Source organism: Peromyscus californicus, unplaced genomic scaffold (genome assembly GCF_007827085.1).
Source record: "Peromyscus californicus insignis strain IS unplaced genomic scaffold, ASM782708v3 Scaffold_5__1_contigs__length_169319896, whole genome shotgun sequence".
Classification (NCBI taxonomy): domain Eukaryota; kingdom Metazoa; phylum Chordata; class Mammalia; order Rodentia; family Cricetidae; genus Peromyscus; species Peromyscus californicus.
The window spans coordinates 10,198,588-10,211,796 of NW_026294573.1; the positions used below are offsets into that span (position 1 = coordinate 10,198,588).

At 46.6% G+C, this 13,209-nt stretch overlaps 1 protein-coding gene and 1 long non-coding RNA gene across 4 annotated transcripts in view; one reads left to right on the top strand and one right to left on the bottom strand.

The window, feature by feature from the left end:
- Slc25a33 (solute carrier family 25 member 33) overlaps positions 1–9,300 on the bottom strand; it is a 26,390-nt gene extending 17,090 nt beyond the window's left edge. The window contains exon 1 of one of the 2 annotated variants that reach the window (XM_052716079.1): positions 9,039–9,300. In XM_052716079.1, coding sequence (XP_052572039.1) covers positions 9,039–9,094 — 56 coding nt within the window. In that variant the 5' untranslated portion in view covers positions 9,095–9,300. Of the gene's footprint in view, positions 1–8,700; positions 8,818–9,038 lie in introns of those variants that run through there. The other variant, XM_052716080.1, reaches the window with a different exon arrangement.
- Positions 7,072–13,209, top strand: part of LOC128096484 (uncharacterized) — a 21,941-nt gene continuing 15,803 nt past the window's right edge. For both annotated transcript variants that reach the window (XR_008213659.1, XR_008213658.1), the window contains exon 1: positions 7,072–8,710. This is a non-coding gene — a long non-coding RNA (uncharacterized LOC128096484). The remainder of the gene's footprint in view (positions 8,711–13,209) is intronic.

Here is a 13,209-nt window from a genome sequence, read left to right on the forward strand (position 1 = left end):
AACTTAGACACCTTTCTTCGAGACAGCTCACTTATTTGCCCTAAACTACCCATTTCCATCTTCTCTTACGTTATACTATCTACAAAACCATGCTGGGCGGGCTAGCTCTAACAAACGATGTCATGGGCCATCTAAGGTTACCACCATCCAACCAGGGATTTTCCTTCCTGGAAAACATGGTCCTACAGCAGAGCAAGTCCAAGGTGGGACCTGGGTCTTACTTACCTTTGCATCCGTGGCATCAGGACCAAACAAGTTCACAAAGGGTAAGTGCTCAGCCAAGGATTATTCAGCTGAGAATTCACAGAGAAAGCCTTTCTTTAATTATTATTGCATTTATTGGGGGTGGGGAAGCATGCCACAGCACGTGTGTGGAGGAAAGGGAACAACCTGCAGGAGGGTCTCTTCTTCCACCATGTGGTCTGGGGACTGCACTTGGGTCATCAGTCTTGGCAGCAGGGACCCACAGCCACCAAGCCGTCTTGCCAGCCAGAGAGTATATTTGAACGTGTGAACACTTGGGGAAGCACTCACTCTGCCTTGTACTCACTGCTCTCTTGCACTAGAGAACTCCCGGCATGCTAGCATATGCAGACTCTTACATTAACCTCTCTACAGCACTGAATCTAAATGTTGCAAATCTGGAGAGTAACACAGCACTTAATATACACTCCCCAAGTGAAAAACACAAAACCACCAGGTAGAACTTAAATTAGGGACCTAGGGCCAGCCAGCTGGCTCAGCAGTGCACGAAAGTACGTCACACAATCCTGATGACTTGAGTTTGATTCCTAGAATGCTGCTGCTGCTGCTGCTGCTTTTTTTAAAGCTGGTTAGAACCTGTAACCTCGGTCCCAGCAACCTATACTAAGATGGTGACAGACAAAGGAGAATCAGCCTGAAGCTCACATACAAAGGGCAGCAGAAGTAACAAGACAGACCCAGCCTCAAACACAAAGAGGAAGGGACTGGATGTGGGCACTGGGGACCAAAGTTTGGTTCTCTGGAAGAAAGGTATGAGCTCTCTCTCTCTCTCTCTCTCTCTCTCTCTCTCTCACACACACACACACACACACACACACAATTTTTTAAAGAAATGCACAGAGAGAAAATTTTATTTTATTTTACTTACAATCTTCACAACTTAATTTATATTGTATGTGTATTAAGAGGTTAATAAAACTACACATGGCATGGGTGGGCGAGATGGCCCACTCTGTAAAATGTTTGCCTCACAGCCGGGCAGTGGTGGTGCTTGCCTTTAATCCCAGCACTCAGAGGCAGAGCCAGGCAGATCTCTGTGAGTTCGAGGCCAGCCTGGTCTACAGAGCAAGATCCAGGACAGGCACCAAAACAACACAGAGAAACCCTGTCTCAAAAAAATAAAAAGTCTGCCTCACAAGTAACCCTACTGATGGGGAGGCAGAGATGGGTGAATGCACAGAGTTCACTGGTAGCCAATGTAGCCAAATCAAGGCGCTTCAGGTTCTAGGACTCCATCTTTTAAAAAAAAAAAAAAGTTGACACACACACTCACATACACACACCAACTACATATGGAGAGATGCAAGAACATTTTAATCTTAAGGCCATGTGATCAAAATCTGAGACCACTATTCTAGCCTTGGTTTCCTTGGTTCCTAGCCCAGGCAATTCTGCCTCCACCCCAGTGACATCTGGCAACGTCTGAAGACATTTTGGGTTGCTGAAGTGATGTTGTTATTAACAGGCCAGTATGCTGCTAAACATCCTCAAATGCATAGGACAGAACTATTAATCACACTGCCAAAGCTGCAGAACTCCACTCTATACCAGTAAAACACACAACCCATCTTGGAGGCGTGGTAAACAAGGTAGCATTGCTGGCAGCCTCCCCTCCTCGGTCCTAACTGATCCACTTCTTAAGCCATACAGTATGAATGGGATCAAGGCCATTCTAGTTTTAACTCTGACTCATTTAAGCCCATTAACATGATACCATCCACTCTGCCAGTCTGTTCAGAGAAGAGAATGTGATTTGGCCCAAGACACTCAGCATCAATTCCCTTAGAGCAGTGACTGGTTCAGAGATGGGTGTGTCTCCAAGCTGGTCCCATAGCTGAAACTCAAGACCTGCTCAGCAGTGGGAGAGACAGAGAAGTGCATGCAGGTGAGGGGACCATGCACATATCACTGGGAGGCAGAGCAGTCAGGGCTCCACAGTGACTGTGGAGCAGTTTCCTAAAGTCCTCTCCTCAGCCTGCCCTCCCTCTAGAATTCAGGTGCATGTGCCAAGAGTTAACCAGTGGAGGGTGGCTTTTCTATTGCTTACAGCTACAATTCCTCAATTGACACTAACTGTCAAGGAAGCTCACAGGGAGGACGTTTACTATTGCAGACAATGTTCAAAGGGCAGTTGGCGCTCCTGTGGAGGAGGACGCTACATTTCCAATGTCTACATGGAAACCTCCTGGCCGTTAATTTCATTTCTCTCCCAGGGTAAGTTTGCACTGGTCAGTAATGCCAAAGTCCAGTAAAATTCTCTGGGAGCAATGTTCTACTGGGAGCAAACGTGGAAGGACCGGACGACGGCAACAGAACGCACTGAACGACTGTGATTGAAGATTCTTTTTCACTACCTGTTCCCTTTGATATACAAATATGCTTGTAGGCATCTCTCTGCTTGCTCCCACTCTCCCTTTCAGAACTGAAGTATCACTTACTGCACAAAGGCACATTTAACCTTTACCTTTTTATATCCACATGGCCCTTGCCTCATTTCTCCAGGGTTAGGCACCTCTCCTCCAGTTTCGGATAGAACTACTACTACAAAATATACACTGGATTTTTCCGCTCTTCTTAAGGGATCACAAAGTTACATACAATTTTAAATTATGCACATAAATTACCTTTCACCTCAGAATTTCAAATAATCAGAAAAAAAATTAAACATATTTCCAGTAAAATATGCTGTTTCCTGAGCATATACTCATTCACCTTACTCACTAACGTCAAGGCCAATGTGTTTTTAAAAAAAAAAAAAAAAGTTTTTACTTTTAAAACATTACATTTATTTATTGTGTGTGCGCGCACACTACAGTGCTCATGTGGTGATCAGTTAGATCTCTCCTTCCACCATATGGCTCCCAGATACTGAACAGAGCTGGTCAGGTTTGGTGTCAAGTGCCTTTACCATCACAGCCATTTGGCTGGCCCATGAACATTTATGACATTCATTTATTTCATGTGGGTGGGTGTGTTGGTGCGCACGTGTGGAGGTCAGGGGACAACCACAGCTCTCTCCTTCTGCCACGCGGGGCTCCAGGACTGAACTCAAGTTGCCAGGCTTGGCAGGAAGCCCTTTGCCCCCCCCCCCCCCCCAGCCCTCTTGCTGGTCCTAATGTGCTATTTATTATAAAAATCACTACCCAACTAGTGGTAAGCTGGTTCCCATGCTCATGGACTATACATAGGTACAAAATGGACTCTACCAACAAATAATACTAACAGGAACTTTGCAGCCTTAGGAGCCTCCTAATCTTTGGCAATTCAATAATTTTTCCTCTTTTCTGCTACTTCTGTAATCACTATTTGAAATACATTAGTTGCTTTTGGCATATACTGTAATATTCTGGAAAGTTTATTTGAATATCTGACATAAGGCTTATGAGATGTCAATTATGTAAATTGTATATTATTTCATTAAGGCAAAAAAACAATTTTGGATGTTGCTGATTTTCTTTTAGAAGACACATCCTTTATTCCATTTCATTAGGAAAGAAAAATATAAATAGCACTACTAAGGTTGGAGAGATGGCTCAGTAGTTAAGAGTACTTGCTTGTTCTTGCAGAGGACCCAGGCTCAGTCCCCAGCACCCACAAAGTGGCTCCTAACTATTTATATAACTCCTGTTCCAGGGGATACAATATCCTCTTGTGCCTCAGTGGGCACCATGTATGCACATGGTGCGCATACATACAGGCAAGCAAAACACTCATACACAGACGATAAAAATAAATAAATCTTAAGGGGGAAAAAGCATCCCAAATGAAGAAGAATCATATCTTTCACAAATAAGAGAAATCTAAATTAACATTACCTTGAACCTTTCAGCAAATATTAATGAGTAAATCAGCAATAAAGTACGGTTTCTCTTTATTTAGGACAATTCAGACCACATCAAACTACAACCAAGTTAAGGTAGTCAATTGTTTAATACTGACTGTCAGCTGTAACCTGCCTGGCACCACACATGGAATGGTCTAGTGAAGAAAGCTTATGGTACCTACCTTCAAGAAACTTCCATCCTATGGGACATTCCCCATCAAAACAAACAAGCAAGCAAACAAATACCTCAAAATCTTTTCATGTATACAAATACAGTAGATGAAATTAAAGTCAATTTAGCTGGGACGCCTTTAATCCCAGCACTTGGGAGGCAGAGGCAGGTGTATCTCTATGAGTTCCAGGAAAGGCACAAAACTACACAGAGAAACCCTGTCTCAAAAAACAAAACAAAACAAAAAACAACCCCCCCCAAAAAAATTAAAGTCAATTTATATTCATAATAGTATATGCAGTCTGATAAAAAGTATTACTCACTATATTTGTTTAATCAAAATTCCTATAAGCATGTGCTGTTGTTTGGTTTATATAGTTCAGTGGGTCCACTGAGGACTTGTATGCTAGCAATGCTTCACACTGAGCCTCAGACCCCAGGTGAGTTCTGAATGGTCTCTACACTGTATCCCTAGATAATGGAACAGCCATCTCTGTAATGCTTCCAAGTAATCAAGTTGGTAGAGTGCCAGAGTATACCTGTCAGCCACTGCCAATGATCTGTGGGAAGACAGTAAATTCTGAAACTATCTATGGGCTAGAAGATCTACCATATTCCATTAAAATATTTTCTTTGGAGCATGCTGGGGATTAAACCAAGAACCTGGGGCCACAGTCATACTAAACACACATTCTACCAAAAAATACTGAAAGCATCTAATTCAGATTGTCAATCTAAATCTACCACAGCTTAATCAAGCTGTACCAAGCAGATCTAATCACCACCTCAGGAGTAGCATGGCAGGCAAAGGATGTCACTAACACTAAGGCATAGGTCCCTGAGGTCCTTAAAGGCAAAAGTCAGGTCTTAAAAGGAAGGGCCACCTGAGAGCACTCTGGCCTTTTTCTTGATGGGATGGGTTAAGTCACAGAAAGGAATGTAGACTGTGGTTGTTCTGAGTAATGTCTGAGTACTCTCTTGCTTTAATAACACTGAGGGAGGAAAGCAGAGACCCTAGACGCTGTGGGATGATCTTTCTGTATGTTGTGAATACGTATTACTCTCATTGGTTAATAATAAAGCTGTTTGGCCTATAGCAAGGCAGGATAAAATTAGGCGGGACAATCAAACTGAGGACTGGGATGAAGAAGGGTGGAGTCAGGAGAGATATGAGCGAGCTGCCCAAGAAGCAAGATGCCAGAGGACCAGTAAAGCCACAGGCCACATGGCAATACATAGATTAATAGAAATGGGTTAATTTAAAAGTAGGAGCTAGTTAATAATAAGCCTGAGCTATTGGCTGAGCATTGTGTAATTAATATAAGCTTTTATGAGTTTATTTGGGACTGGGAAGTTGGGATAGAAAAACTCTGCCTCTGTTTACACTTAGAGATACTCTTAACACAAAGAATGAAGCTTATTCATGCAGAAGCAACACACACTAAGAGGCAAACTGAAAATGCTGAGACCAACTGCCTTAAAAATGTTTTAGTTTGGGGCTGGAGAAATGGCTCTGTGGTAAAGACTACTTATCATTCTTCCAGAGGACCCAGGTTAAATTACCAGCACCCACATGACAGCTTACAACCATCTGTAACCCCAGTTCAAGGGGACAGGACGGCCACACTCTTCTAGCCTCTGATTGGCATAGGGCATACATGTGATACACAGATCTACATGTAGACACATACACATAAAATAAAATCTAAAAATATTTTGACTCAGCAGCTGTATTTCCACTAATTTACTAAAAGGAAATAGATCTTGTCCACAGATAAGGATATGATTTATAATAGATGAGAAGGAACAAAAAGTGAAAATTAGATGTCAGTGTATTTAGGAGCTTGTTATAAATTATGCTGACATCTTCACTGATCCACGCTCATAGGCCTTAGAAACTGAATTTGCCTTCATTGTTCTCTCCACAGTCTGGCACTGAATATTTTTTGTTTTTTGTTTTTTTTGTTTTTTGAGACAGGGTTTCTCTGTGTAGCTTTGCGCCTTTCCTGGAACTCACTTGGTAGCCCAGGCTGGCCTTGAACTCACAGAGATCCACCTGCCTCTGCCTCCCAAGTGCTGGGATTAAAGGCATGCGCCACCACCGCCCAGCCCTGGCACTGAATATTAAACACAGATTCACTAAGAATAAACTGTACTCAAAATACACTACCATGATCATTCACTATACCATTAAGAAAGCAAAGTGAAGAACAGGGGCTTAAGCTAGACAGGCATCACTGTTCATGCTTGTAAACCTAGTGTTTGGAAGGCTGAGGCAGGATTGCAGGAGTTTGAGGCTAGCCTGGACTATACAGTGAATTCCAAACCTGCCCACACAAAATAAACAAATATAAAGAACACAATCCTATTTATAAAGTGAGTATGAAACACACTGGGACCTTTTCCAAACTGCTTTTTTTCTAGATGTGGTCTTTCTGCTTTCTTCTCAAAGAGCAATAGCTATACTGAAAACCTGACTATTATATGTTAATATAGTACTTTCTCCTTTGGCAACAACCTTTGGAAATAATCTAGAAATCTGGCTCTTCAAGAAAAAAAATTAAAGACTATGAACTTTTTTGGTGCAGTCTTTATTTTTCCAGGATCTAAAATCAGTTTTCACTGGTTATATTAATTGATAAACCTGTTACAGCGAGTAAAAATCTTTGTATATCACCAGGACCTGGTGGTACACATCTTTAATTCCAGTGCTTGTGAGGCACAAGTAGAGACAGAAAATCTCTGTGAGTTCTAGACCTTGTCTCCAAAAAAAAAAAAAAAAAAAAAAAAGTTTGCACTACTATTAATTTGGGATAGCATTAAATGTTTGAGAATATAGCCTCCAATGACTATCCAATAGACAAGGGAAACACAACAGATTTTTAAAGGCACGATCTCTGACTTCTCAAAGGCATTGAACTTAGCTCCCTGGAAAGAGGTCAGCTTAGCAACAGAGGAAAACGTTACAAGGACCCCTGGGCTGACAACTTTTAACTACAGCCTGTGCCCTGTTTATCATACTCAACTCCTTTCATGCTCTACCTTAAAAGAGACAGAAATATTTTAGGCTAAAATCCAATTAGTACTCTGAAAACATCCTTTTGAAGGTTCATTTCTTCTCTGCAAGCACGGCAAAGTGCTAATGAAGGAACTGGAGCTCATTAAGCACCATGGCTTCAGGTACAGCCCTAATAAACTTCCTGCACCTTAATGAGTCCTGGAAGCTGCACTGCCCACTGCAGCATTCTCTGTCAGAACGGAAGAGGCTGGCAGCCAGAGGGCACTGTCAAGTGTTTACAGGGAGATCCATCCAGACAAGGCCATCAACTACAGTGGGCCTCAACACAGGCCACTCTGGAGCGTGAACACATACAGTGTCTTACTGACCACCTCAGTAAAAAGAGCATGTAACACGCCCCCATCCCCGCTGATTATAAACTTATTTATAAAAAATTCTCTTGGCTTTAAAAAGATGCCCAAAACATTTTAAATTCCCAGGCTTGACAAATTTTTATGGAGTGGTCTACTAGGGTGCCTTCTGAGTGTCACTCTCAAAGGGAGTGTCAATGAAGACACGGATGGAAGGACAGAAATTAAATGAGTAAGAAACTTCCTGTCTGAGCACAACCATCAAAGCTATCTGTCTGGAGAAGGTAACTGCCTGTCATGAGCAAAAGCACAAAGACATCAGAAACTTTCATCAAGATTATTTTCTGGGTAATTCTTCAACCATTACTTGTTTAGTATAAGGAACTGTTTAAGTGATAAATAGTCCAGGTCACAGCTGAAGTACTCCAGTCAAGATGAAAACACAGGATAAATGTTACGTAAAACACTCTACACTTTAAATTGTGCTAAGTCAAGCAGCTCCTCAAGACCCCTGGGCTAGGGAACATAACTCCATAGGTAGTCTGCCTAGCGTGCGCAAAGCCCTGGATTTCATACTTAGCAGCACATAAAATCCAGGCTCAGTGGTCCACACCGGTAACCCTAACGTCTCTCGTGAGGGAGGAGGCAGGAGGACCAGAAGTTTAGAATCATCCTCAGCTACAAAACATGAGAACTTGTCTCAAAAAACAAAACAAAACACCAGCACCAAAAGGATGCGTGCCACTAGCAGCTATGACAAAGGAAAAAAAATACGAGTATTTAAAAAAATTTAACTTCTGGGTTTTTTAGGGGGTTAGTTCAACTCCTATTCGTAATAGTGTCGTATGGACACTCATACCATGTGTCCCTACACTGAAAACCACTGAAGGTGCTTAAGGATCGACTAGCACAGACTTGCCTTCCGAGGTCCCCATTTTCCCTCCCACGTGGTGCAGGCCAGCATCCGTTCCCCCGCACTCCGCAGGCCACGGCTGCCGTGCGACACCTGCTTGCAGCCCTCTGACCGTGCGCAGTACCTCCTGCGCTACCCCGGGATCGCCAGCATCCGCACCTCTGAAGCGGTGAGTGACTGCCGCGTAGCCAGGAAGAAGAAGTAGGGGCTGGAGCCACAGGGGCTCGACGCGATCGCCCCCGGTGACAGTCACACCAGCCAGGAATTGTTCAAAAGGAAAACGGCGAGGGGCGGGCGGTGGGTGGGGGGATGGGAACGGGGCCGCGCCGGGTGGAGAGCCGCGCTGGTAGCCGCGGCGGCGGCGGCGGCGGCGGCCGTGGGGACGCCGAAGCCCCAACCCTCCCGGGCCGCCCGCCCTCGTTTCACCCCAGTCCGCGGAGGGCGGGGAACGCGGCACGCTGGGGCGGAGGAGAGCACGGCTCGGGCCCGAGGCTCACCCGCCGGCGAAGAGATGAAGCAGCGTGTTCTCCTTCTGCTGAGCGCCCGTCGCCATGGCCGCGCCGGCTCCGCGGCCCGCCGCAGCCGCTCGAGGGACGCGCGAGGTCTCGGGCTCCGCTGGCCTCGCTGCCCTCCCTCAGGCAGCCGCCGCCGCTCCCATGCGCGAGGGAGGCCCAGGCGCCCGGCTCCCTCGGCGGCGTGGCGGCCGGCCAGTCAGCGGCCTCTGCGGCGCTTCCCAGCCGCTAGCCAGAGCCCGGCGCGCGGCCGTCACGTGGCGGAGGCTGGGCCGTGACGTCACGGGGCGGGGTGAGGCGGGGGTGTGGGCCCGGATCTCGTGTGGCTATTGGACGACAGGTGGATGTGGGCGTGACGATCGCGTAGACGCGGGGCGGGGCCAGTCCCGGGAGGCTGGCCCTGCTAGCTTAGCCAGGCTAGCGAGTGGATGGCTTGAAAACCTGCCCAGGCGGCTTGGTCCTTGCAGTCAGGGCCCACGCTCCAAGCCTCGCCTAAAAAAACAAAATAAAATAAAATAAAAAGATAAAGAAAAGAAAAAAAAGGAGGGAGGGGGAGAGAGAAAGAGGAAGGAAGGAAGGAAGGAAGGAAGAAAGAAAGAAAGAAAAAGTTATGTGTGTGTGAGATTTTATTTTGAGATAGTCTTACTGTGTAGCCCTGGATAGCCTGGAATTGCCATGTAGACCAGGCTAGCCTCAAACTCATATTTGATCTGCCTGCCTCTGCCTCCTGAGTACTGGAGTTAAAAATGTGTGCCACCAGGCCTGGCATATGTTTGGTTTGTTTTTTTTTTTTTTTTTTTTTTTTTGGTTTTTCGAGACAGGGTTTCTCTGTGTAGCTTTGCGCCTGTCCTGGAACTCACTTGGTAGCCCAGGCTGGCCTCGAACTCACAGAGATCCGCCTGGCTCTGCCTCCCGAGTGCTGGGATTAAAGGCGTGCGCCACCACTGCCCGGCTCATGTTTGTTGTTTTAAGACATGGTCTCACTCTGCAGCTCTGGTTAGCCTGGAACTTTCTATGTAGACCAAGCTGACCTTGGAGTCACATTGATCCACCTATCTCTGCCTCTCCAGTGCTGAGATTAAAGGTATGCACTACTGCCGGGCAGTGGTGGCGCACGCCTTTAATCCCAGCTCTCAGGAGTCAGAGGCAGGCGCTTCTCTGTGAGTTCGAGACCAGCCTGGTCTACAGAGCAAGTTCCAGGCCAGCCAGGGCTACACAGAGAAACCCTGTCTCAAAGAACAAAACAAAACAAAAGGTTTTCGCTACCTACCACACCCAGCAGTCTGTGTGTGCTGGGGGTGTTGCGGGCCCACACACGCCACCCTGCCCTTGTGGAGGCCAAAGAGCAGCTTACAGGAGTCAGTTCTTGCCTTCTATCATGTGGATCCCAGGAGTTGAACTCAGGTCATCAGACTTGGCTGCAAGTACTTACCCTGAGCCACCTCCTCAGCCCATTGGATCTTTTTAAGAATTTAATTTTGCAGTATTTCCATATGCAAAAAAAGGATATAGATTACATATTGTATCTCACAGCTCTGAGCTTAAGAGAAAAAAAAAAAACAACACTGGATCTAAAGAGCCTGCCCTCCTCCAGCACATCCTTAGTATTTTGTGCATTCTTGATCTTTCTATAAATAGCATTATATTTGGTATGTATTTTTCAGTGTGAATTTGGTACTGTGTGTTCTGATATGCAGACTGAGATATCCAACTGCTTCTCTGCTTAAATGTCCTGGACAACTGCCACACTGAGACTGGCATCTTCTTACCTCCAGCCCTGGTTCTGGCTGGGCCTTGCCTGGTTACCCTGGCAGCACCCTGATCACATGACTCCAGTGACTTTCCTCACGTGGGCTTCCTCACTTACTTTGTCATTTTATTTAAACTGTTCTAACCATCCTGGAATGTGAGCTTCCTGGGAGCAGGGACCTTGTTTTTAGACTTCGTGGTTGTTCTTGACAGACTGTTCCTGTCATGGTACCTGCCACCTAACATTGCCCAAGAAACTAATAAACAAATGGCCTAGGTTGAACTGATCACTCTATTCTTGCGCAGGCACCAAGGCCATAAATTCCTGCTTCCAAACTGACTCATATTCCCTCCCTCCCTCCCTCTCTCCCTCCCCCTCTCCCCTCCTCTCCTCTGTCCCCCTCCTCCCTTCTCTATCTCATTCTCCCTCCCTCTCTCTCTCCCTCCTCACTCTCTCCCTCCCCTCCTCTCCTGTCCCTCTCCTCCCTTCTCTATCTCCCTCCCTCCCTCCCCCCTTCTCCTCTCCTCTCCTCTGTCCCCCTCCCCCCTTCTCTATCTCATTCTTCCTCCCTCCCTCTCTTCTCTCCTCTCTCTCTCCCTCCCTCCCCATCCCTCTCCCTTCTCTCTGCCTCTCCCCAGCACGGAATTCCAAGTCTGTGTTTGTCTCTCCTGCTTCGCAGCTAGCTAAAAGCCACCTGTTCCGCACAGGCCACTCCTTTGTCCCTTTACCCTCCAGAGCATCTGGAGGCGGAATACACCAACCCTTTGTGTTCCCTTTCCCAGACCTGATGAAAAGCACCACCTTTAGCAGAGCAAGCTGCTAGCCGCCCTGTGTGTACACACAGGACAAGTGGAGTAGGAGGCGAGTTGTGAGCAAACACAGCCGATCTGTATTTGATAGTGGGCACTGCTCAGGAGCAGCTGCCAGGCTCAGTCATCTCAAGTACAGACACAGTGATGGCTCTACATTAAAGCCGTCGCTGCCAGGCGGAGCAGGGGCACGGCAGCGCTCCAAGTCTGGGAATGTAGCTCAGTGGTAGAGCTCTTGGTGTGTATGGGGGGGTGCATGCCAGCTGTGTTCTAATATTGGAGAAAGGAAAGAAAAAGGTGAGATTTTTCATGCTTCCTGTATCTACCAAATTCTTTGCTTTAGTTGCTTAGGAAGTGAGAGCTTGTCTTAGCTAAAGTTGATTTTTAAAGTTTTAATAAAAAGCATTTATGTGTTGTATAAGTGTTTTTGCCTGCATGTACATATGCCACATATATGCCTGGTGCCCAAAGGGGCCAGAAGAGGGAGTCAGATCCCCTGGAACTGGAGTTACAGATGGTTGTGAGCCACCAAGTTGGTGCTGGGAAGAGAACTGAAGTCCTCTCCAAGATGCCTGAGTCGTCTCTCTAGCCCAGGCTGAAGGTAGTCTCTCCAGCCCCGGCTGAAGGTGGTTTGTAGGGTAACGAGAACTTCCGCAGAGCACTGCCAGGCTGTTAACCAGAAGGGCACTGCCCCTCTCTAGGCAGAACTCTGAGTTTTGTTTGTCTGTCTCTGTGTCCTGAGACAGGGTCTCACTATGTAGCACTGGTCAACTTGGAACTCTCTATGTAGACCAAACTAACCTTGAACTCACAGCCCCCAAGCGACACCACACCCCAGCCTAAATCAGAGGAGGTGCCACCCTTGGAGCCCACCCCTTTCCTGGGCTGCTGTGTGAGGCTGGTAGCCAGGCTCTGACCCCCAAGCAGAGCCAGTCTCCTGGCTTCTTCTCCTCAGGCCTGGCAGTGCAGTACTGGGCTGGACACGCAGCTGAGACTCCCGTCTGCCCGTTAGCTGGACACGCAGCTGAGACTCCCGTCTTGTCAGCAGCGATGCAGCTCTGCTGTGAGAATTTCCCCAAGGCCTTTCACGTACACTGTCTCCCTGCAAACCCATGCTGCTGGCAGCCCTGTTGTTTTGCTCCCTTTTACGAACAAGCAGGACAGATCTACTCAAGGTCAACAGCTAAGTTGGCGGCTGATGTAATGATTTGTCATGCCTCTGTACTCTTGAATTGTGCTGCTTCTGATGCCAAGATGTCACCCTTCCTCCACTGCCCAGGTTCCTTCTGGACCTAGAATCTCTCCCCTCCCTCCCCCTTGCAGTGAGTCTATCAAGCCTGCTCGGCCTCTTGCTCCTGTCCCATCCCCTGAAAGGATTTAACCGCAGCGTCTGTACCATGGAGCTACAGCATGGAAATCATCTACAGTGAACTACACTAGCCTTTACTCCCTGGTGGATCTCTTGCTGGGAAGGAGGACCAGGGCAGCATTTTCAGAAGGAAGTATGGAAATTTCTGTTGACATATGTAAATAAGTTCTTCAGCTCGGCAGTCCCACATGGAGGAAGCTATTGGTTCTGTTTGTTTAGCATATTTAA